We start from the raw sequence: 23,855 nt of genomic DNA, 5'->3' as shown, positions 1-23,855 counted from the left end.
CTTTTAACTCATTTTAACTGTGTTTAACCCATAAATAGAGACTCTTACTAAAACTGAGTATTACCATGTGGCTACTTCACATGGTTACACTTCTACTCACTACATGTTGAATTTTCAGATTGATCTTCCTTGGTCATTTTTATTCTTATCTATGATGGTGTGGATGTTTTTTGCATGAATGTGATTGTGTCTCAGGTCCCTTCAGAAGACTGGGGAGGTGGATACGGTGGTGGCAGCGTTACTGACAGTGGAGGGGAGATTCCGTGCCGACGCATGCGAAGTGGCAGCTACATTAAGGCCATGGGCGACGATGATAGTGCTGACTCGGACACTAGCCCCAAAGCCTCACCCAAGTCCACCCTGATCGCTCAAAGGGATGCTTTTAGACGATCTATCAGCATGGATCAAAGGTCAAATTCCACAAATGGAGTGTTTGTTAATGTTGAAATAGAAGACCCTTGAGTCATACTCACTTCGGCCTGCCACTCTCTGGTTTTCAACAACCAGGAGGACTTATTTTACAAGCTAGCTGTAATTGAATTACTGACTACATTATACATCCATTTAATATTTCTGTAGAAAACCTGGTTGCTTCATTTGAAAGCTGACATTTCATCATGGAAGGAATTTTTTTTTATTGTTGCTGAAATTCTGAAATTCATGCCTTTCATATCTCTGTAGCAAGTCTAGCTGCTACTGTGAGTTCCCTCGGCATATGACACCAACACGACAGATCAGTCACAGAGACCTTTTATTCTCTGCTGCATGCACACACTTCAGTATATACATTAAACATAAAGCCACCATGCGCCTGCTGTTGCCCGGCTTCTTCTGGCGCATGCGGTTGAGTCTCTCGAGACCCTCAGTCTCACCAAATAATAGTTTCGGCCCTTGCCAAACAATCTTGATAGTCAGCCTGTCTGTCTTTGTGATGTGCAGCAGTCATCTGAAGCCTACTACGCTACTGCATTTGAAAGGGAGAGTACAATTAGTTAACAAGCACCAGCTGTGCAAATCAACTCACCTGGCACTGCTCTCCTGAGCCATCTCCACACCTCTCTCTCCTGCAGCTGAGCACCAACCACGCCCACCTCCACAATCCCTCCATTTTTTTTGTTGCAGCATAAAAGTAGCAAGACACTCTTTAACTCAGCTGTTACAACTCTAATTCATGTTCACCACTTTTACAAGTGTTAAAATTGTATTATTAAATTTGATTTTAACATTTAAGTAGTCATCACTCATTTGGAGATGACTGTAAACCACAGAATCTTGAGGTGAGGATTTTGTCACAATATGATATTGAGAGACAATAAGTGATAGTACTGAATTACTGCCCAACCATAGTACAAACACAACAACAAGTCTAACCTTGAATATCACATCAGTACAGTTCAATTACCACTCCAAAAATAGAAAAAGTAATAGAAAAATAGATAAAAAAGAAAAGTAGCATTCGTGTACCTATAGTATGGATACAGTATAGTATGGATACCTTCATGTATGCAAGTTCCTTGGGGAGTGGGGTTTGTCATTGGACTCAAGAGTTTGTAGATTTAACTGTACTGATCCAAAATGGAAATACCATACTACAAAGTTAGACTCACAGGTCAGTCTCTAAACGCTTTGCTCAGAGAGACTGAGGACAATCTTCCAGCTTTCATTGTTAAAACTGGGTGGAAACAATTAGAGAGTTTTAAAAAAAAAGCCTGCATTGCAGAACAAATCCAAAGTCTTTAGGGTGGCCCTTCATATTGGGGCAGTGACATGCAGTTTGCTACTGAGGAGAATGGAGGGAATTATAGTTAGATGCATTGCAGCTTTTCCTTTAACATGAATGCAGCATTACAACACTAAAAATGACCCCAGCTGGCACAGTTGAACATTATTCAGTGACATTTTATTGGATAGTTGTGGTTCACCAAAAGGTGTAGTGTGTGTTACAAACATGATGTTTTGACAAAAGTAGAGAGAAAATGGCTGGAGATTTTACATCCATAATATACTTAAGTAAGAAACTATTAGTGTCATCACACACTGTAGTTGTTGCAGTCATCAGTAATGCTGATTATATTTGTGTTTAATCCAGGTACTCATGTAAGCAGTGTACTGACTCCTATCCTAACAGCCGAACCACACCCAAAACCCACACCCGCTCCCGTAGTTACACCCGCTCCCTGACCAGCTCACAGGTAACAACTAATGTGGTTTGTTTTTTGGAGATGTAGGTTTTAAGTTTTGCATTAACCAGAGGTCATTCCTCCTACTGAAGTGTCTTGACAGGAGCGTGCCTTAATTTCTTTCACTCTCACCCTCCCTCTCATCCTTCAGCTGGGAGACACGTTGAACCGTCAGTTTGAGGCAGTTTGTGAGACCATGTTCGGGGAGGTGGAGTCTCAAGCCGTCGAGGCCTTGGATCTTCCGGGGGTGTTTCGCACTCGCAGCCACAGCTATGTCCGCGCCATCCAGGCAGGCTGTTCCCAGGACGACGACTGCCTCTCCGTCTTCTCCATGTCAGGCCCCCAAGGAAGCATCAAGGGCGGGGCCGGTGAGTGTGTGTGTGTGTGTGTGTATGGGATTCGATGTGTGGTGTCTGTGCGAGTGTGAGAACGATGTGTGGTTGTCTTTGGTGTGGTGGCAACCTGGTGGGAGACACAGTAGGACGTGCCAGTGGGAGAATGAATTTTATGACAGCTTGTGTCTGCTTACCTCAACAAAACAAGTTTATGCACTGACACACACACACACACACACACACACTCAAGCAGTGCACAGCTGTATGCAATGTGTGCATTCATTTTTAATTATCAACCTTCCTCTGCTCTATTCCCTCAATTGCTATAATTTTTATCCAAGCTTTTTTGCTCTTCTGTGTGCATGCTGTAAGCAAAGGCTTGTGTGTAAGTTATTGTAGATGCTCTTTGTTCTCTGTCGTCTCGGTGCCTCCCTCTGTTTCGTCTCTGTATCTCATCTCTGCCATCATCCTCCCCAGTGTGATCGCAGGTTTCTCAGGCTCAGTAATAGGTACAGGAACACTCATGATTATGATGATAGCTCAATGTCTCCAGCTGCCCCTTTCCCACTGTCTCACTGTCTCTCTGTCTCATTGCTTTGCCTTCTCAAGCCACATCTTCCTTGGTTTGAGGCATGTTTGTTTGTTGTGTGTTTTGTCTTCCCTCTGACATTTTTGGTGTAATCTTTTTTTCCTTTTCTCTTGCACAAGCGTAATATACAGTACATCTGCAGTAATTTGTGATTGTGTGTGTCGGTTCAGTAGACTGCAGAGCCACTCTAGTGCTTATATGACTAAAATTTCCAGGATTAGAGCAGCAAATCCTCCCCTGAGATTTATTAAAGCCTCCGTGAAGTGTCATATACATCTACCACTAACACACATGCGCACTACACAAACTCAAACCCACATTCACCTCCATACATATATGCTGACACACTAGAGGTTAGACCATCATGGTAAGGATCTTTGCACTCTGAGACAAGCTGGCTGACAATAAAGGTGCTTGAAAAGAAATGCATTAGTTTGATCCTTTATTCAGTGAACTGTGTGTGTGTGTGTGTGCGCGTGTGTGTATATATGTGTATGTGTGTGTGCATATACGTTCGAACGAAGCTGTGTAGGAGGAGAAAGAGACAGAGAATCTGCTGAAAAAAAGTGCATGTCTCATTTTAATATTTCTATCAGGAAATTGCTTCATCTTCTTAAGAAGCAGAGTTAAGTTAGCTCAAGGGAAGAGGTTTTCTTTTCTCACTTCTGTCATGTCTGTCTTTTCCACCACCTCGCTCCCGCCTCTCACTGAAATTCACACCAAAAGCTGATTTTTTTGTGTGAAGAAATTGTGTTTTTGAGTTGCTTTTATGAATTTTCTTGTCACATCTTGTATTACCATTATTTCTTAATGATTTTTGTTTTCTCTTTTTCTCTCTGTATTGGTTCACCCCTTTTATGTCAACAAATTCCCCTCTTTTTACTCTCTGTCTTTCCTTTCACCTTCTCCTTCCAGTCTGTCCCTTTTGTAAGTATCCACCTCCCCTGCTCCCTGTTGACATAGTACCCATTTTGGTTTTAACAGCCCACTATGCCTCTGTGTTCCTTTCTCCCGCTCTTCTGACACTTCAGTCTTTCCTTATCGCAAAGGTGCTCCTCCCCCACTCCCGCCACGTATGTCCAAGTCTTCACTCTCAGTGCGAGCCCAGAGCAGCACTGAGTCCACCCAGGATGCATACTTCCAGAACAGCGGACAGTTGGCTGCAGGCTCAGGCCCTGGGCGCCCCAAACAGCACAGCAACTCCGTGGACCTGGGCGGCTCTGATGGGCCTTCAGGTCGCTCCTCCAGAGGCGGCTACTACATCACCGCAGGTCCTGGACGTTCCCGGCAGCACAGTAACTCGGCAGAGAGCCTGGACGGGGTCAGGAGTTCACGGGAGCTGGTGCCCTACGGAGGGGGTCCGGGGGTTGGGGTGAGGGCCAAACACAGCAGCTCGGCTGACAGTTTGCTGGAGGGGCCACCCAGGCCAGCCAGGGAGAGGGACGGCAGAGTCGGAGGCAGCCTGGGGAAGTCAGTCTCTCTGCCTCAGAACAGCATCGTTTTGAGTAAAGCTGGAGGGCAGGATGAAGGACGTGATGGGAGAAAGTGGAGGCCATCCATAGCTGTGCAGGTGAGAAAGGACAGTTTTATTAAAAATTTGGGCAGTTATATATTTTTTTAAAGCTGATACATTTCTACAATCAACAAAATGTCACAAAATAGTGAAAAATCACATTTCCCCAGAACCCAAGATGATGTTCAAATTGCCTATTTTTCTAAACAATGTAAAACCGAAGGATATTGGATTTGTATTGATATAAATCTCAGAAAATCAGTAAATCCCCACATTTGGGGAACTGAATCAGAAAATATGTGGCACCTTTGCTTGATAAGACTTTAATTATTAATCAGTTAGCAAAATTGTTCATTTTCTGTTTATTGACTGATTTCAGCTCTAAACATTGTACTGAAATAAAATTACCACCCACTTACACAAGTTACATTTTAAAGAAAAGGTTTGACATTCTGGAAAGTACGGTCTTGCCGAGAGTAAGATTAGAAGCTCCATACCACTCTCATGGCTGTGTGACAGTCATGAGTCAGTTATCTGAGCTTAGCATAAAGACTGAAGACATTTGCTTATTCACTATCTTGCTGAGTGTTGAAGATACCTCTACAGTGTGTCTGTCTATTAAATATGAAGCTACAGCCAGCAGCTGGTTAGCTTAGCTTAGCAGTAAGACATTTTGAATGTGTAGATGTTCACATCTTGATTGCCCCCTGGTGGCTTCACGTTTGCATAGCGGTAGGAAGTGGAGTCCATAATTATATACAGTCAGTGGTACAGACATGAGAGTGATATTGATCTTCTTCTTCAATGGCACGAAAGCAAATCAGCGTGTTTGCCAAAATGTCCAACTATTCTTTTAATTTGTTGTTTATGGCATCTTTAAGCTGTGTGTTTCAGCAAATACCTCCATGCTCTGACTGTGGTGCTTTACGGCTTCTTCTGCTTCAGGTGGACAGCTCGGAGACTCTGTCAGATTCAGACGCGGAGGGCAAAGCTCTTACGGAGGTTCACTCTATAGGAGTCCAAGTGGAAGATGACAAAAGGTAAAAATCAAAGAGTATCTAATTTTGAAATCTCTCCACAACTTGAGGTGTTTATTTTGCCTGACATTTAAGTTCAGTCCTTAATTATGGACACAAACTTGCAAACTAAGATGTGCCTTTGTTTATTCGCTCATTTATCTCTGCCCCCAAAAGATATAGCTTCATCAAGAGTTTTTTGTCTGCCTACAGTAATTTATGTGAATAATTTAAATATATAATTTGAAACAGCCTTCATCTTCTGGGCATCCAACAGTGCAGCCACCTATGGTTGATTTCTAGGCTAGATCCTATTATTTCATTTAACATTTCATCAGACATCACAGCTTGAACTCAATAGCATTTTGTTCCAAGAATGTCTTGTTTTTTGCCATTAGTGACTGTAACCATGACTACTCCAAATCATACACTCGACATGACTTTCACTCGTGATGCAGCCCTTCTCCTAATTATATCCAGCATTGCTTATGGGTCACATTCACACGCATGCATGCAAGCACTCACAGCATCACATACTCCCAAACCTCGAACAGTGTGTGATCATGCACCTGTTAACAATATCCCCCACCTCCTGTATTGATCAAGGGTGACAGTGTGACATCGGGGGAGAAAACAGAAGTGCAAGAACGGAAATCTGAGTCACACCTCATCACACAGCAAGGCAGGATGAGGGGAGGTGGGGTATAAACTTGTAATCGAGTAAACACTCATCACTGAGTCCATTGACAAGACATTTGCATACACTGGTGCGTCAGAGGATTTAGCAGGACTTATCACAACCGAGTGAGTAGTAGTGACTGCAGTGACAGTATGACTATCTCTGCTATCTCAAATAGGAATGTGCAATTATTGGAAGAAAAAAAGATAATTTGAGAAAGGCTTTTGCGTGCGATACTTCGTGTGACTGGATGGCTGTGGGCCTGCTGTGACTCGCTGTGTTGCAGACGGGCTCGTTTCAAGCGATCCAACAGCGTGACGGCAAGCGTGCAGGCCGACCTGGACCCCGAGGGCTTCCCGGGGCTCAGCATTGCCGTGCCAACACAGGACAAGAGTCTCCAGTTTGGCTGTTCATTCCAAAGGCACTCGTCAGAGCCAGAGTCAGCAAGCCAGTACACAGAGTGCCATCGCACTGTCCACACACAGGGACAGTGGGCCTACAGAGAGGTGGGTCTTCAGCAATGCACAAAACTGGGTCCAAACGGGGACCCCCTCATTAAAATGTTGCTCTATAGTGCTACTAATGTCCAAAAACTCCACACAATACCTTGAAATTAAGTTTTCTAATTAACATAAGTTAAAGACAGTAAGACTCTTAACATGAAGCTAGTGATAAGATTAAAAAAATAAAAGACCAAGTGGAAAAGTATTGCACACAATTAATGCAAGTATGATTTTTTTTTTGTTGAAGTAACTTGACAATATATCGTTGAAATAAACAAAAAAGATCTTTGAAAAGTATATCTACAAATGTGACATTTTTAAAAAATATCAAAAATTTAACAAGCATTCAAAACCAGCAGTATTTTCAAAATGCTGTCTGAGGCATTTGGTGACTTAATGTCGGAAATATAATTATCACATTTGCCAAATAATACTATATTTATTTTAATTATTTATCAGTCAGTGCTCCAGTGTTGATGTGGTGGCTGTTGGGTGGTTTTACAGTTCTGGGAGGTGTTCAACTATACCTTATGGTCAAATAAAGCCACTAATATATCATTCTGAGCACCCATTATTGATAGTCCAAGTACCATGTTTCCAACAGTTTTCTCTTATGTTATCCCAGGACTTTATCCAGAGTGGCTACACCACTGAGGCCTGCCCAACAGACCCACGCCCCCACCAGCACCCGCACTTGCCTCCACGTTCCCACTCCCCACTCCCCATCACCGCTGAGCGTGCCTGGGCGGGGACGCCGTCCCTGGAGGGCCCCCGGAGTCTGCCTGACTCAGGCCGGGCCTCGCCCTGCATGAGAGATGGAGAGTTCTTCTTACGCCTGCTGCAGACAGAGGTGGAGAGGATGGAGGGCTGGTGCCAGAACATGGAGAGAGAGGCAGAGGAGAACGAACTGCCAGAGGAGAGTGAGTTTGGGAGTAGGGTGTTGAGGATCAGAGATGTAGATAAATGAACAGTTCTTGGGTTTCTAACATCTAACACTACGTCTGCATGGTTTTTCACCCTAGTTCTTGAGCTGATTCGTAATGCAGTTGGCAGCGCCCAGATGCTAATGTCTCAGAAAGTCCAGCAGTTCTTCCGCCTCTGTCAACAAAGTGTGGTGAGTATTGCATGCAAAACCATGGCAACACACATCACATATGGTACATGGTTTTGCGGAGATTCACTGTCGCCAAAGGCAAAACGAGCTTTTCTGCAAAATCACCTCTTCAGAAATTTAATATGATTTTTTTGTCTTTACACCCTTTTACACATCTTCATTTATTATTCCCCTCACACACCATATCCCGTCTCCCTGCCCACCCAGGACCCATCCGCTTACCCCCAGCCCACCTCTCAGGACCTGGCAGGTTTGTGGGACCTGCTCCAGCTCAACATAGAGGACGTCAGGGTCAAGTTTCAGGACCTCCAGAGGCTCAAGGAGTCTGGTTGGAGGCTCCCACCTGAAAAGAAGGTGAGAGGTCCAGGGGTCCAAACAGCCTTGGTTTCCCTTCAGCACTCCCCCAGAGCTAAGATGGCAGTGTGCAGAAGAGTAGCGCAGATGGTCGTGCCCTCCAAGCCTTTGCAAGCTGTGAAAGTACAGAGCAGCAAAAGGAACTGAGCTGAGATGCCCATGACTGCGGAGTCTTAAACTGCTAGAAATTGTTTGAAATGCATATCAGCATTTTTAGACAAAAGAAAGTACTTGTCTATTACATTATTGTCTCTAAAGATTAGGGTGCTCACTGAACAGCTAAATTATTCTTGATAGTTTAAGGAGAATTAACAATTGTTTCTCTTTTCCTCTTTTTCTTTTACATTTTCTTTGTGGACCTTTTTCTGTTCTTCTCCCATTTCATTTCCTTTTTATTCATCCACAATGTCAATGCATGCTGAGATATATTTTTTGCTGATATTTTTTTGTTGATTTTGGCTGTTATTTGTCTGTCGTAATGTCTCGGTCCATGATTCTTCCTCACTTGAATTTTACCCTTTTTGTTGATGGTCTTGCCCTTTGGTTTCTTATTCTCTTCTCCCAATATCTCCACTTCTGCATGGGATCCTCCCACACAAACCATTTTTTGTACCACCCAACATGGTAACTCCACTGTCCGTTTTCATCTTATATCTACGTCTCAATGTCACCGGGTTAGGAGGATAAGAAGCTTCCTCCTCCCTTACCAAAGAAGCCAGCAGGCGGGGTGAGTGGCAGCCTCCGGGCCGATAGCGTCGGGGATGTAGGGGCCGGAGGTGGGTCAGGGGGCCTGGTGGTGCCTCGTGTGGGTGGACATACCCTACCCATCAGGGAGAAGTCCCTGGACCTCGGGGACCGTCAGAGGACAGAAGCGAGGAGGAGGCTGCTGCAGACCAAGCGTACTGCCTCCTTCAGGCAGAACTCGGCCACAGAGAGCGCCGACAGCATCGAGATCTACATTCCCGAAGCCCAGACTCGACTCTGAACACAAGACTGAGGTGTCTCCTTCCCACCTCGTCGCTCACCCTCACCCCTGCAAAACTGACCTGCGCACCAATCTCAGTCCTTTTCTGAGCCCAGTTTTGGATCCTCTTTAGGTCATTGCTAACTTATCCTCTACCCTTCCCTCAGCATTTCCATCAGTACACTTACCACTATTCCAAATTCAGTCCTCTTGCTCATGAAACAAGCAATGACAGCCATTTTAGTGTCTTGAAAATTGGACACACTACTGACATAGAGGCCTAGACCTGAAATGGTAGCTAGCGGATATGAGTTATAGACTCATTTGAGTCTCTGAATTTCTCTTTTTTTCATTTTGGCTGAGAACAAACAAGAAACAGTTCACTTTTTATAGCAGTAATCAGTGGAGGTTCACGCAGTAGTAGCATGCCTGTGCGTGTTCGCCTAGCACTTCTCCATCACTGAAAATAAAGGGCTTAACAGGCACATAACCTCTGTGTGAGGAGATGACAGACTCTCCTTGATTGAATCCCTGTTGCCATCTTCTGAATGAAACTCTACTATAATGTTATATTTGTTGGGTTTCCAAATCACCACAAGATCTATCCATACTCTTCACTGACGCTATCTGTATGGATGAATAAAGATGGATGAAATTCTGACCATCAGTTGAAATGCCCTTAAAGTCAGATGTTTGGTAATCCCCAAAGAACATTCTCCAAGCATAGTCAGCCAACTACAGCTGGTACCTTTCATCCGAGTGCCATCTATCCACTTCCCAGTCAAAGAATATGGAATTTTTTTTTTGTCTCTCTCTCTGTCTCTTCTGCGCTTTCTTAGCGTTCATTCCTCACGCCCCACCTATCCATCAACTACCCTCAGCATTCAGCAGTTAGGCTGTTTGAATGCGCAAGTGCTATTTGTACATAGTGTGCACACTCATGTTTGCCAAGAGGAGCGCTTGCAGTGTAGCATCACAGCCTTGACAGCTAGAGAGCATCACAGACAAAAACCAGAGCCGTTTGCTTTTTATGTAGTCTTTCTGAAGTTTTAGTGTTCAGGGGTTGGGTTGCTGGGAATTTTTAGGGAAATATATTATGGTGGTTTTTCAGGACTCTACTGAAGAGGCCCCCATTTCACTGTGAGACTATAGCACCACCAAGTGGTCAATTGAGGACCCAAAATAACAGCAGTGGTCTTTAGAGAGTTCTTTCCACCTCAGTCAGGAATTAACACATGCCCTGATGAAACAGCCATGAAAGAAGATGTTTTTGCATAATTGAGAAGATCGAGCAGCGGATCACAAAATAAAGGGAGAGAGCTGCCAACGTATTCAGTAGAATCCACTTGCCTAACTTCAAGTACAATCCTCTCAATTTCACACACTACTGATGAAAAAAGGAATCATTTCTCTGATCAAAAGAAAACAAAAGGAGTCACGACACTCATTCAATTAAGCTCCCTCCAACCCCTCTTCCAAAGAGTCATCAATGAGAGGAAACCACTGGTTGTGAAATTATAGAAAAGATGCAGCTTGATAGGGTTTATTACGGTAACACGCGTTATGAATGGAACTGTACTGTATGTTTGTTGCACTATGTATTCCTTTCCCTTTCTCTTCATTTACTTCCTGAAATCATAGATGTGATGTTTCCACTGAACAAAGTGTAGCATGATTTGAAAAGCTTTGAGGGGTGTCATTTGAAAACTTATTTCAGAACACGTTTCTAATTTAGGTATTTTGTATGGATGTTGCGTATAGACTTGTGTGTGTGTGTGTGCCATTGTGAATGCATTGGTAGTGTGAATATGAAGGGCTGTGTTTCAGAAGGGACATATGATGAAGCCCAATGAATACTAAAAAGTCCAAATCAGCCATTTTAAAGAAAAAAACAACACAGAATATAAGCAAAATTTTAGCATGACCTGTTTTTTTTTCTTTTCTAACATTTGGATGGAATGTGTTGGAAAAATGGGATATTTTAATGGGAGATGTATATTTTATAATATAATCTACATTTCTAGATTAGTAGAGACTATTGAGTACAGTATATGTACAAAAAGCATATATCAAATGTGAAATATTTATATAGTATTATAATGATAGATTATAGCATTGTGTGATACTACAGCTGTGTGGCATATCCAGACTCAGTACATGTGAAAAGAACTTCAAATGATTATTATCTTCAGTTTGTGAGTGCTGGGTCAGGTTCACAGGGTAAAACTGGCAAGCGTTTTAATTGCCAAGTATGCTCCTCCTTAGCCCTACTGTATATCTTTCTGTGGTTCTAACAACATATACTGCTGTATCCCCCTCCTTTCACCCTTTTCTCTTCTTCCCTGTATTTCCTCTTTAGAACCAACTACATGTGCCTAACCAGCTATATGTGGAGGTTTCCTTTGAACACAGTTTACAGTATATATAGAAAGATGTGTAAATAGAAAAGTATAAAATTTGCAGAGAATAGTGTTAACAAAAATGTTTTTATTGTACTGACATGCCATCATCTGTCTCCCTCATTTTCACTTGCAATACACACATAAAACTGGCAGATTTTTGTTGACGTTAACACTGCATGTTTTATGACAACCTCTTGGAAAGATTAAGCTGAACCTCGTTTTTTGACTGGCGAAAGGAAAGCAAATTTTGTAGCTTATAAACCTTTTTTGTGATTGAAAAAAAAATTGACAAGATTTTACAACTGAGTTATTTCAATGATTCACTTCTTTGTACAAAGATTATATCCTTGGAGGACAATGATACTGGCAACCTGGAAACGGCAATCTCAACAGATCAATTTAACAACCTCCCATGTAAAACAAGCTACCCTGGAAATGAAGAAAAGGGGCTGAGATTCAGACATTGTGCTTCATTCATTTGCAGAAGTGTAGGTTGCAGAGCAACCTGTTATCCCCTCGTCTTTCTCCTCTTCTACCCTCAAACTTGATGACATCTCAGTGGTGTTTGACACAGCCCTCATCAAACAAAGCACAAAGACCTGCTTTTATACTGTTACTCCACTGTGAAGGACTCTTGACTACACCCTCACAGTCCTCAAACCTACACATGGAGGGATGGCAAGGTCTTTCCATTATGAGTCAGCCTTGAGGGATGGACACCAGGATTCAAAGAGGCTTTGTTGGGTATTTATCCACAGTAGCAAATACTAGGCTACTTCAATTCTTGCTGACTTCCTCCTCTATACTTTTTATCACAAGTTGAGGTGTTAGCCAGCCACCTTGCCTTGAAACAGGTCCATTGTAAACACACTTTTGGTGGTTGTGATTTCCATGCTTTTAGTTGTGTATTTTACCTATCAATCTGTCCTATATCTGCACAGTATAAATACAGGGGCCTCAGCTAAAATAGCACCTGGTAGTATATAATTGTACAAACATGATCCAAGCACTCACCAACACAACAGACTACTATACGAACCCTTTCACCTCTTTCTAGAAGTGCAAAAACCCCACGTGGACAGCCAGACGGACAAGTCAACTCCGAGTACCTCAGTTTCTAGCAGCAGTGTCTCCAACCCCGACCCAGGCCACTGTCCTCAGGGGATTCTATAACACCACACAACCGATGGACCCTGACAATACAGGATGAGATCAGTCCCATTGGAATGTTGTCCATATTCCCTGAATAAAATGGGAAATCACTCGTTTTGAGCCCAGATTCTCTTGTAGCCATTTTCTGAGACTGGAGTGCACCAGAGTCACAGAGAGGACGTGGTGGGTGAGGCAAGAGCTCAATTGTAGCCAATGTGTGTGTGCTGTATAATGTGCATCTGAAACAAACTGGAGCAGGAGGGATGTAGCAGATTTGAGTTTTAGTTATACAAACATTTTCGCGAGGCAGAGCTATTCTGGAGAAAAAAAGTCACTGGTTACGTAAAACCCCAGTGGGAGAAGCCAAGAAACTAGTTTTTCTGGTTAAGTAACTTGCAGAAAGTTGCAATGATAGTAATGATGATGATAATAATAATAATAATAATAATAATAATAATAATAATAATAATAATAATCCTTAAGATTTCATACCCGGTTGATTCAGTGGCACCTGTGTTTAATTTTGGTTACAGCAAAAGCAGTTTAACTCAGCAGTAAACATTCCGTTAGCAGCTACTTTGTCAGAAATAAGACAGAGGAGCAATCAGTGTATCTATTTACAGTGCAGCCAAACAAACTTGTGTTGAAGTCAGCCAAAAATAATAGCAATCATGATCTGATTTTGTGCTGCACACGGTCCAAGTACTTTTCCACACACACCATCTTGATCTAACAGCTCACTGTGACTGCATCACACTAAAAGCTGTCCCAGATTGTGGCAGTTGAATGCTTTTAGCATGAACGAGCAGTAGGCAATGTTAAAGGACCAGTGTGTAGGATTTAGCGGCATCTAGTGGTGAGGTTGCAGATTGCAACCAACTGAGTACCCCTCCCCTTCCAAGCATGTAGGTGAACCTGCGGTGGCAGCGAAACTCACAAAAAACATATTGGTTTGTCCATTCTGGGCTACTGTAAAAACATGGTGGTGCAACATTGTGGGCTCCGTGGAAGAGGACCCGCTCCCTATATAAATATGAAGGGCTCATTCTAAGGTAACGAAAACATGATTCGTATTTTCAGGTGATTATACACTCATTAAAACATACTTATGAATATTATATTCTATTTCTGCCAATAAATCCCTTTAAATTCTACACACTAGTCCTTTAATACAGTTCTGCTACAGATGTAAGAGTTGACAGTAAACAATGAGGCTGACATCGAGATAAAATAACGCTGGATTACACGCATGTATCATTTCCTGTGAATCCCTCATGCATAGTTAGGCAATTGGAATTCACCACTAATAATGAAAACTATGATATATAGAGGTTGTTACAGAATGTAAATATATTGGATGGCTGTTGCTTAAAAAAAGCAGTATCAGAAATGAGGTTTGATTTTATAAAAATCTTAAGGATTATAACTTAAATACTTATTTACACTTTGACGAGACTAACTAAAATTTCTTGCTTGGCTCTCCTCTCAGAGATTTTACTTACATATACTGACTCCAGAGCAGCTCAGATCCAAGAATATATTTAACTGAAACTCCAATGTGCCTTTAGCACTGAGGTGTAATTGTGTTTGTATGTGTGCGTGTATTGACACTGTTGCTTTACAGTACACACACAGGTAACTATGTGGTTCAGAGACAACTGAACAATTACTGTGTAATTAACAAAATAAAATACCCTGCCACCCTCACGTTTACAAAAATGTAAATAACTGTTGCCAATGGACATTGCTCTTCTCAATATTACATATATTGTTATTACAGTATGATTAGTATGATTATTGTCATTAAAAGGATTCATTATTGCCATCACTCTCATTAAATGGTGTTGTCAGTTATAGCTATGGGTAAACATTGTTCTGTATTCAAGGGCGAGTCTTGTGTACAATAACAAAAAATAGCTTAATCTATGATGACAAGTCTTAAATCGCTGCTACTATGGAGATGGAGTAGAAGAGAAGCAAACTGACATTAACTCTGGGAAGACATTTTTCTCTGGGATCAATGATGGACACTCCTATGAGGAGTGAGAGATCACCAAAAGAGGAAAGTAGCCTAAGTGTTGAACAGAGGGACTGAACACAAGATCCAAACACAAGACCTTCTTTCTCCATGTGCTTTTATTCCACTCTGAACTCTTAGTTCTGCCAGAGGAGGAAAACAACATGAACATCAAACCAATACAGACTCTTCATTCTCTGTATTCTACTCTATAATGTAGCAAAAACAAAATAGTCCTTCGTTCTCTACTCTCTCCATGCCTCCTCTTTCATCTTTCTTGTATTTCTCACTGAACACAATGATTTTTAACCAGACGGGTTTGATACAGCGAGCTTTTCTGTCTTTAAGCTCAGCTTTATTCTTGAGTTCTCTTCTTTTATACATGTTTGATTCAGTGCCAAGACAGCATATTGTACATACAAACATTCAATGCTTTCGTTTTTTTTTTTTTTCTCCTATAAAAAGAATTGACTGGAGCATATAGCAATAGTGATGCCATAAGATATGAACGTTTCATAATGGCACAAGTATCTAGATACACAAGATGCATGAGAACACCATGGTGACCGGGAGATGCAGTCTGAAAATGTGTTGGACGGTGGTGGAGGGTGTTGCACAGTGAAGTGTAAATCATGATTCAGTCTGTTGTGTTGTGGGTCTCATTTTGTACATACAAAATTTATTTATTGAACTTGTATGTTTTATGGATCTAGATGTGTCAAAGGAGCACGTCTGATAGCGCTGAAGCCCAGAGAGATGGCACACTGTGACGTGGTTTACCCCCAACACAGAATGTAACACTGTCAACGTTGTCAAAACATTTTCTAATGGCTAATATTATTACTATTAATATGATTATTATAAAGCTATTTTAGCGAGTTAAATCAGGGTGCTGTGTCTCGTTTGTCTTTCATTGTGTTGATTTTCTGACTCCTGTAAATAGTTTGAGTGCTGAAAAATATTTTATCTCATGTTGAATCTTAAATTTAATTTTCCTTACAGGTAAAACAAGACTAAGAGTCTTTAGCCATGCTAGCAGCTCTTTGAGGCTCTACTTAGGCTTTGAGCTAAATATTAATGCTAGCATGGCAACATACTGGATATGAAAATGCTAATGATGTTTAGTAGGTATAATATTACATTGTTCATCATCTTCGTTTGCTCTGTCAGCATGCTAACATTTGCTTATTAACACCAAACACAAAGTACAGCTGAGGCTGATGGGAATATAATTAGTTTTCCAAGTATTTGGTCATAAAATTAAGTATTGAAATAATAGGGGGGCATGAAAATCTGTACCAAATTTTTCTCTGATAGGTTTACACTGAAAACCAAAAATGTCAACCTCACAGTATGTACTAGTACTACAAAAGTGGTGGATGGACCAGCAGACATTGCCATCCCTCACCTAAAAATCTGCCAGCAGGGTGAAATTATAAAGGACCAGTGTGTAGGATTTAGTGGCACCTAGCGGTGAGCTGCAGATTGCAACCATCGGAATACTCCTCCCCTCATCCTCCCCTTCCAAGCATGTAGGAGAACCTATGGTGGCTGTGAAACTCACATAAAACACAAAAGACCCTCTTTAGAGCCAGTGTTCAGTTTGTCTGTTCTGGGCTATTGTATAAATATGGCGGTGCAACATGGCGGGCTCTGTGGAAGAGGACCCACTCCCTACGTAGATATAAAGGCCTCATTCTTAAGTAATGAAAACACAACAATTCTTATTTTATTTTACACTAATTAAAATATACTTATGGATATTATATTCCATTTCTGCCTAGGCTGTTCCACAAGATGCCGTTAAATTCTACACACTGCACCTTTAACTTTCCTTATTCCACCTTATTTTAAAATACTGACTTTATCTAGAGTGTGTGGTATTGTCTCATCCCATTGATAAATACTCATTTAAGAGTGAATGCCAGACAAGGTGACCTTCAAATGGACATTTTTTGCAGTGCAGACACACCAACCTGGGCAGCACCCATCAAAAATGCAAAGCAAACATCAGAGAATTTCCATTTCAAATTGTTTCCTGTTTTCTTTCTCTGCCTGTATGAACTTCCAATGCAAATACTGAGCAGACCACATACACTTATTAAGGAAGGTTAACCAAGAGGACAAATAACAATTTAGTGCTGGCACTCTGAGTCAGATGCACCATCCCCTTGGGTATCCTTCCACCACTTAGGCCCTAACCTAGGTTGATATATTCAGGGGATATTTTTGTCTATTCACACCATAGTCATGACAAAGAACTGCACCCACAAATTTAGCCTACTGCCACTAAATATAAGGTGTCAGCTGAGATTTAATGTTATGGTGTGCAGAAGTAGCCTCAAGGTGAGAGAAGAAATAGATTACAATCAAAAGGTCAGCAGTTAGTAAAATATAAACGTGTGGAAGTGAATGAGTAATGATCTCCCAAGACACTTGCTGAAAACGAAAGTGCTAACAAGTGCTGCACAGAAACATTAAACATGACCAAATAGTTATCCAGAAGTACCCATGTTATCTTGTTCGCAGTCATGGCTGTACGGTGTAGAGTGCGAAGAGAAGTGGTTCACTCACACTTGTATAAAAAGACATTCTCAGACTGATGAGACCTGAAGGATTCTTAAAGTACCATCACTCACAGAGGAGACAACTTTGCCTCTTGACTTTGCTTTGAAGGATTCTTGAGGAAAGTGGACCTTGGAACGACAGTATTTTAAAGTTTGCCCTGTTGTTCAGTGCTGCTCCTAGTTGTGAAAACTTCTGACGTTGGTTGCTTTCCCCAGAGCTTTTCCTCAGTAGCATTAACCTTTGAGACCACTGACATGTGACATAAGCATTCACCAGACAAATCAAATCATCTTTTATTTAGCCCTTTTAAAAGGAAGCTGCACAGCGGATTCCACTTTTCATTCAGTCAATCCATTAAAATCATTAAAAAAGAGCAAAAATAAGAGCCATTGAAACTTTAAACCTTAAGTCCTCAGAGCAACAAAGGAACCATTGAAGAGGAGTGTTCCATTCTTTCACTTTGGCAAACATACTAATCATTACACAAGCCTTGTCCCTTAAAATTATAGTGCATAAATTTTCCCCTTATCCTACAAACATAATGAAAACCTGAGTATATCAAATTCTGAATATCAAACCATATAGCTTCAGGTGTTTAAGGCTCATAGGATACCATCCAGTTTGAGTGTCCAGGCCTGACCTGGGGTGTTGGGCAGTTCAGGCAAAAGGACAATAAGGCCAGCATTGGGGTAGACTGGGGACCACGGCAAGGGCTTAGGATTCCCCAACAAGGTCACCTGGACAAGGGACAAAGACAAAATTCATGTTGTGAACTTAAATATCTTTCTTATTAAGGTTTTACTATTGAGTTTTTATAATGTGTGAAGACAACATAAACATTATCTCAGTCTATTTACCTTGGTGATTGATGATGTTTTGGGTTCCAACAGTTGCAATGTGGATTTGGGGGGTTTGGTAGTCACAATGGCATAAACAGAATTCCCTTTAGATGTATACCTAGAAAAAACAGAGACCATAACAGCATTATCAATAATCTGCATATACATTATTGAATCAATCACTTAAACATGACTACAGCAGATATTTAGCTTTATTCTGCACTTTAATCTAAAAATGCTCAGCAGCTGCTCGTTCACATCAGGACTACGGGGCTTTGACAAGGCCAATTCAGATCTTAAACTGAGAATCTTCAGTCAACTTCTGTCCAATATACAATATGTAAACACATCATGAGGTGCAATTTACAGCTTCAGCAAAGATTTTTGGCATTTCCGCTCTCAATTATAAAAATCTGAAACTACAGGATCACAGAGTGCTTGTCATGATCCAGCTCTCCCTGCTTCTTACCAGACTGGTACAGTGGTGTTCTCTGCCTGGACCCTCCAGGGTTTGGAAGCATAGATGGCCTCCCCGTTGACCTCTAGCCAGGCACCAACTCCCCGGAGCCTCTCCTCAAACACTGCTGGGATCATCCCATCAGGAGTGGGACCCACATTCAGAAGGTAGTTACCTCCCAGTGCCACAGTGTAAACCAGATCCTGAAACGGGCATAAAGGAGCAGGAGGAGAGCAAGTCGTCAGGCACTTTCACAGGACATGTTACTGACTTTATTTTTGGTCAGTGTTCTCTTGACTAAGATGACACGATTGAGGCAATAAAAAACAAAACCTAGTGATAATCACACATCAAGTTATATGTCAGCAATAAACACAGCCATAGCAGATAACAAATACAAAATGTATCCAGGTCAGGACATCAAAATATGCATCTATTCATCTCATAAAATCTGTGTAAAAGAGCAGAAATGGCCCATATTCTACATGTATGAGAGTCATACAGAAAAGTTGTAAGAGCTGAGCTGTCGTTACAGATTTGATGACCAATTTTATAATTATACCATCACATATACTCACCTCTATGATAGTGGGTAAGGTCATTAGTTCATTCATTTTCATGTTCCGACGATAGCCCCAGGAAAACGTGTCCACAGATGTGCATTTCTCCCACTTGTGGTCGGGCAGCTGGCCTGGAGTATACTTGTCTTCACAGTTATAGTAGCCACCATGTTTACAGGCACAGCCGGCTCCCCATCTGTCATTGGTCACAACAGTATCCTAAGACAGGGAAGACCTGATAAGCACACGTAACCTTGCTGAAACAATTAATAATCAAATAGTCGCACACAGTTATGTATCGCTTCCTTGACATAAAGACACTTGCTTTAACAGGGCTGTCATTATAGAGCCAGGCCAGGAACTGGGTGGAGTTCCAGTAGGTGTCAGGTGCTTCCCAGTCCCCGTCAGACCAGATCACCTCAGGTCTGTACCTGCAAGACAAAAGGAAGCATGTTGCATTAAGGTGTACTCTCAAACAGGCATATGTCAGTTCAACTGAGTATGACCTAATCATATGCGAGTGCAATGAATGAACAAGAACTGTAATTAACTGATGTAGAAATGTAGGCAATACACACCTTACAACCATGTTATAAAGCTCTGGCAGTAGTTTATGCAGCACAAAATCCTGTGTTTTGAATCCATTCTTCTTATCATTCAGGTAGAGAGGGTGGAACCACTCATACAAGGAGTTATAGAGTCCATAGTGCAAGGACCTAAACAAGTAAATTACAAAACCGTCAACTCTGTCAGGTCAGATGTAAGATTATAAAGCAAAATTCAGGCACTGAAACAGAGGAAAGTCAACAGCAGTGATGGCATCTTGAGTGAAAAAATAAAATAAACAAGCCACAAATTCAGCAACACAACACTGATTGTTAAGTCTTATTCTGTTGTCCAGTTATCTGGAGTGTAGAGATTCATTTTTTACCTAGAACACTAGACTGCAGGCTTTCCTCATGTAAATAGGCCTTTTTACAGCAGATATTATGACTTGATATGATGATAATAAAAGCACAGGTGTTACTAATAATATTAAAGATGGCTCTGTTCTAATCAAGTGTCCAGGCCATGACAGTGTGACAGGGAGCCAGCATGCACAATACCAGGACTCTGAAACTGAAGCAGCTGAATTGAATTTAGCCATAATTAAATGTTATTATTTACACCTCTGCTTTCACTACTGTGGAAAAGGCCTATAGACATATCCACCAAATAGTGTCTAAGAAAGAAGTTGGTATATGCCAGCTGAACAGGTAAGGGTGTATACCATATGGGTGTAGATTTGGGTTATGGACTGTAGGGACATGTCCCTACCAATGTCAAGTTTTTCCTGAATTGTCTCTACCAACATTTTTACCCCTCTCAAACAATCTTGCCATTTTAACTACTCATAATGTTACTGATAAGACCTCTGCAGTTGCCAAGTGTGTTTTCCGCAAGAAGTGGGTTATTATGATAAAGAATGAAAGAGCGAGATATGGGGGATATTTAAATTTCAGGCATTAAGTGGTTGTTAGCTCTGACATGTCGTTTAATTAAAGAACTTTATTACTGTGGGCGAAAATTCCTCCCAAAGCAAATTAAGACATCAGGTCCTTTCTAAAGAACTGACGTGTAAATAATAGCTGAGCTTATCTCAGAAGAATGTCTTGTAATCAATCCAAACATTTATCTCCTTTGACATTATTAGGATATATATTTATATAACCCCATCCCTCCCCTTTTCAAAGAGTGGATGAGTAATTATTGCATATGGGTCATAATAACATGGATTATTTATAAGGTAAATTAGCTGCAGCTTGTCCAGCTGATTTGTTTGTGAATGTGTAGGCATTATTTCATTATGAAAATCCTGTCACCAGAAGCCTGAGCAGCACCTGTGTTGCCAGATGTTCAATAATTATCGTATTTATACCATAATTTTGCCGTCTGTACGATGTACAATCAATAATGCCAAAAGTCCCAAAAATGTATGATAATTTGATCATTTTGAGACATTTAGCTAGTAGTTGTAATCAGTCTAGGCTATCTCATTTTAATTAATTTCCCTACATGATCAGGATAGTAAAATATGGATCCTGTGCCTGTGCTTGTATGCATATCTTCTCACATGACATCTTTCTAGACTACCCCCTTCCACACATCATATAACTATGCCATTTTATTTTTAAACGATATGGCTAGATTTGTAGGTGGTGTCAAAAAGTTCTTCGTCTTCATAAATATGTGTTTTCTGAAAATCACACATTTACACCTATTTGTTATTTTGATTATGACTTGTGAACGATAATTTTCCACAAAATATGATAGTTTTAAACCTCTAGTACGATACTTTCACATTTCCCATCTGGCAATGCTGAGCAGCAGCAGAGACACACAGACAGGTGAGGTGCAGGCTCTCAGGAGAGCTCTGATAACACAGTGAAAGATGTAGCCATAAGTTCAAGAGTCGAATGAAATATAGTACAAGTAGAAGTTTTTGAGAAGACTCAAAGATATCAATCAACAAAGTGAAAGAAGCACAGAGCTGCAGAAACTCAGCTGAAGTCTGGAAACCTTACAGCAGAGAGTTGGTTCTAACAGAGCAGCACATTACCTACAGGTTTCTAGACATGCATTTTCTTATTGCAGTTATTGTAAACTTCTGTGTTATATCAGCAAATACATATTCAATAAAGTTCAACTTTTTGCAGTCAGGCTTTTAATGTCTGTGTGCATATGAAAGAGAAAAGAGAGATGGAGGGCAAGTGCCATCCGATAACAGAAAACGTCCCTACAGACGTTATAACTAAAACTATGCCCTTCATTTACTGCCATTGTTTGTATTTATGTTTGTGCATTGATTAGTATCAGGACACTTTCCCTGAGCTTCGTAACAAAACATTTGAGGGCCCACCGTTTGCGCACTGCCTCTCCCAGGTCTCCTACAAGGTCCCTGTGAGGACCATTATCAACAGAATTCCAATTCCAGGAGTTTGGAGACGCCCAGTTAGTAAATCCTTCGTGGTGTTTAGCAGTCAGGACGACATATCTGTAATTAAGAGAGTAGATAAGTTAAATAGTTGTGTCAGCCAGATGAGAGGCATGTCACACAATACCAGGAAGTGAAGCTGTCAACATCACCTTGAGAAATATACTCACTTTGCACCAGAAGCCTTGAAGATGTCCGCCCACTCCTCCGGGTTGAAGAACTGGGCGTGAAACTGGGGTGCAAACTCCGGGTAACTGAACCCAGGCGGGTAGTTCTTTGACATGTAGTTCACACACTTCTGGTCCGGAGGCTTTTGGCCCTGCCAGTGCCACCAGAACCACTCACTATCAAACCCGGGCACAGAAAACACCCCCCAGTGGATGAAAATGCCAACCTTCGCCTCATCGTACCATGAAGGCAGCGGTCTGGCGTCCAGACTGGTCCAGTCCGCAGTGTAACGAGCCGCCGTAAGAGATGCGAGAGCACCGACAAAAACGACTAATGTTAGGGCTAGCATGACTTCATCGGATTATAAACACTTCTAGCTGGGAGCACACCTTTGTGCAACAGGAAGTCGAACAGTTTAGCATCTACGATAATGTTAAACTGCTCCAGTTGCAGCTATCATACGATGTTATTTCACTTCTTGTTGTGATCACGGATGTATACTCCTGCTGGAGGTTTCTCATCATGTGACTGTGATCACATGAATTTTATGTTTTTCCGTTCATCTGTTTTTTTAGTGAAACTTTATTGAACATTTTTTTTTGTAAAACTTTATTGAACAAATCAGGGCTGCAATTAGTCGCCTTATGTCCAGATGTGTGGAGCCAGGACAGTGACTTTATAATAAAACCGGAACCGAAAAAACAAGACTGGCATTGAAACAGTTGTATTGGAAAAAGTTGTATTTACACTGAAAAATAAATCAGTTATTTAAAAAAAAAAAAAACAAGCTTTTAATAAAATATGAATGTTATTACTTATTTCATTTTGAGATTTTTTTTAATTCTGATGTTTTTTAATACATACACATTTTCAGTACATGTGTTTCAGTACCAATGTTTCTTTTTTCAGTCCAGGTTTTATTTTCAATGCCAAAATTTTATTTTCAATGCCAAAACTCAAAGTCACTGTCTTGGCTTCACAGTCATCATCACCTCAGTGTAGATTTGCAAAAAAAATATTTTGGAGGAAGGAGTGGTGGGGGGAACTACATCACCCTGTGTTAATAGTCATATTGCTGCACGAAGTTTATCTTAAGTTTATCAAGTGAGTAAAGACATAGTGTCAACTAATTCCTAGCCTATGCAGCCACCCCCGCACACTTGGACTGCACTGTTGTGTGCAGAGTGGCATCACTAAGAAAAACGAGTGGACACTAAAGATAAAACTGTAAATAGTTCTGCTTTTGTCTCAAAAGAGACTTTATTTGCTTGTTTGTTTGTTACCTGAGGCTTTTGGGTGAAGAATTCAAACACTTGCACATAGTTTTCTGTTGAAAAATGAATAAAATGCTATTAATTCAAATTCCATTTTACTTTTTCTTTTTGCTTCATGGTCTTATAACCATTTACAATATCATATGGCATACAGCTGCATACATATTCAAATAGCCCAAGTTGTGCTGGGGGGGGGG

General features: G+C 41.1%; 2 protein-coding genes across 3 annotated transcripts in view; one reads left to right on the top strand and one right to left on the bottom strand.

Annotated features, from left to right (window-relative positions):
- The window catches only part of dlgap3 (discs, large (Drosophila) homolog-associated protein 3), a 118,005-nt gene extending 105,208 nt beyond the window's left edge, over positions 1–12,797 (top strand). For both annotated transcript variants that reach the window (XM_044336393.1, XM_044336395.1), the window contains 10 exons: positions 196–410; positions 2,090–2,192; positions 2,332–2,548; positions 4,136–4,674; positions 5,563–5,657; positions 6,599–6,818; positions 7,441–7,735; positions 7,838–7,929; positions 8,137–8,283; positions 8,963–12,797. In XM_044336393.1, the coding sequence (XP_044192328.1) occupies positions 196–410; positions 2,090–2,192; positions 2,332–2,548; positions 4,136–4,674; positions 5,563–5,657; positions 6,599–6,818; positions 7,441–7,735; positions 7,838–7,929; positions 8,137–8,283; positions 8,963–9,268 (2,229 nt within the window). In that variant the 3' untranslated portion in view covers positions 9,269–12,797. The remainder of the gene's footprint in view (positions 1–195; positions 411–2,089; positions 2,193–2,331; positions 2,549–4,135; positions 4,675–5,562; positions 5,658–6,598; positions 6,819–7,440; positions 7,736–7,837; positions 7,930–8,136; positions 8,284–8,962) is intronic.
- Positions 12,798–17,654: 4,857 nt separating this feature from the next.
- On the bottom strand, positions 17,655–22,929 carry LOC122970193 (tissue alpha-L-fucosidase-like). The gene is made up of 8 exons (XM_044336261.1): positions 22,387–22,929; positions 22,142–22,276; positions 19,821–19,958; positions 19,568–19,673; positions 19,261–19,461; positions 18,695–18,885; positions 18,244–18,343; positions 17,655–18,123 (listed from the first exon to the last, which is right to left on the bottom strand). The coding sequence occupies exons 1-8, from the start codon at positions 22,731–22,733 to the stop codon at positions 17,989–17,991; spliced, it is 1,353 nt and encodes a 450-aa protein (XP_044192196.1). The 5' UTR covers positions 22,734–22,929; the 3' UTR covers positions 17,655–17,988.
- Between the last annotated feature and the right edge of the window lie 926 nt (positions 22,930–23,855).

This window comes from Thunnus albacares, chromosome 19 (genome assembly GCF_914725855.1).
Source record: "Thunnus albacares chromosome 19, fThuAlb1.1, whole genome shotgun sequence".
NCBI classification, from domain to species: Eukaryota; Metazoa; Chordata; class Actinopteri; order Scombriformes; family Scombridae; genus Thunnus; species Thunnus albacares.
This window is presented reverse-complemented; position numbering and strand designations above follow the sequence as displayed.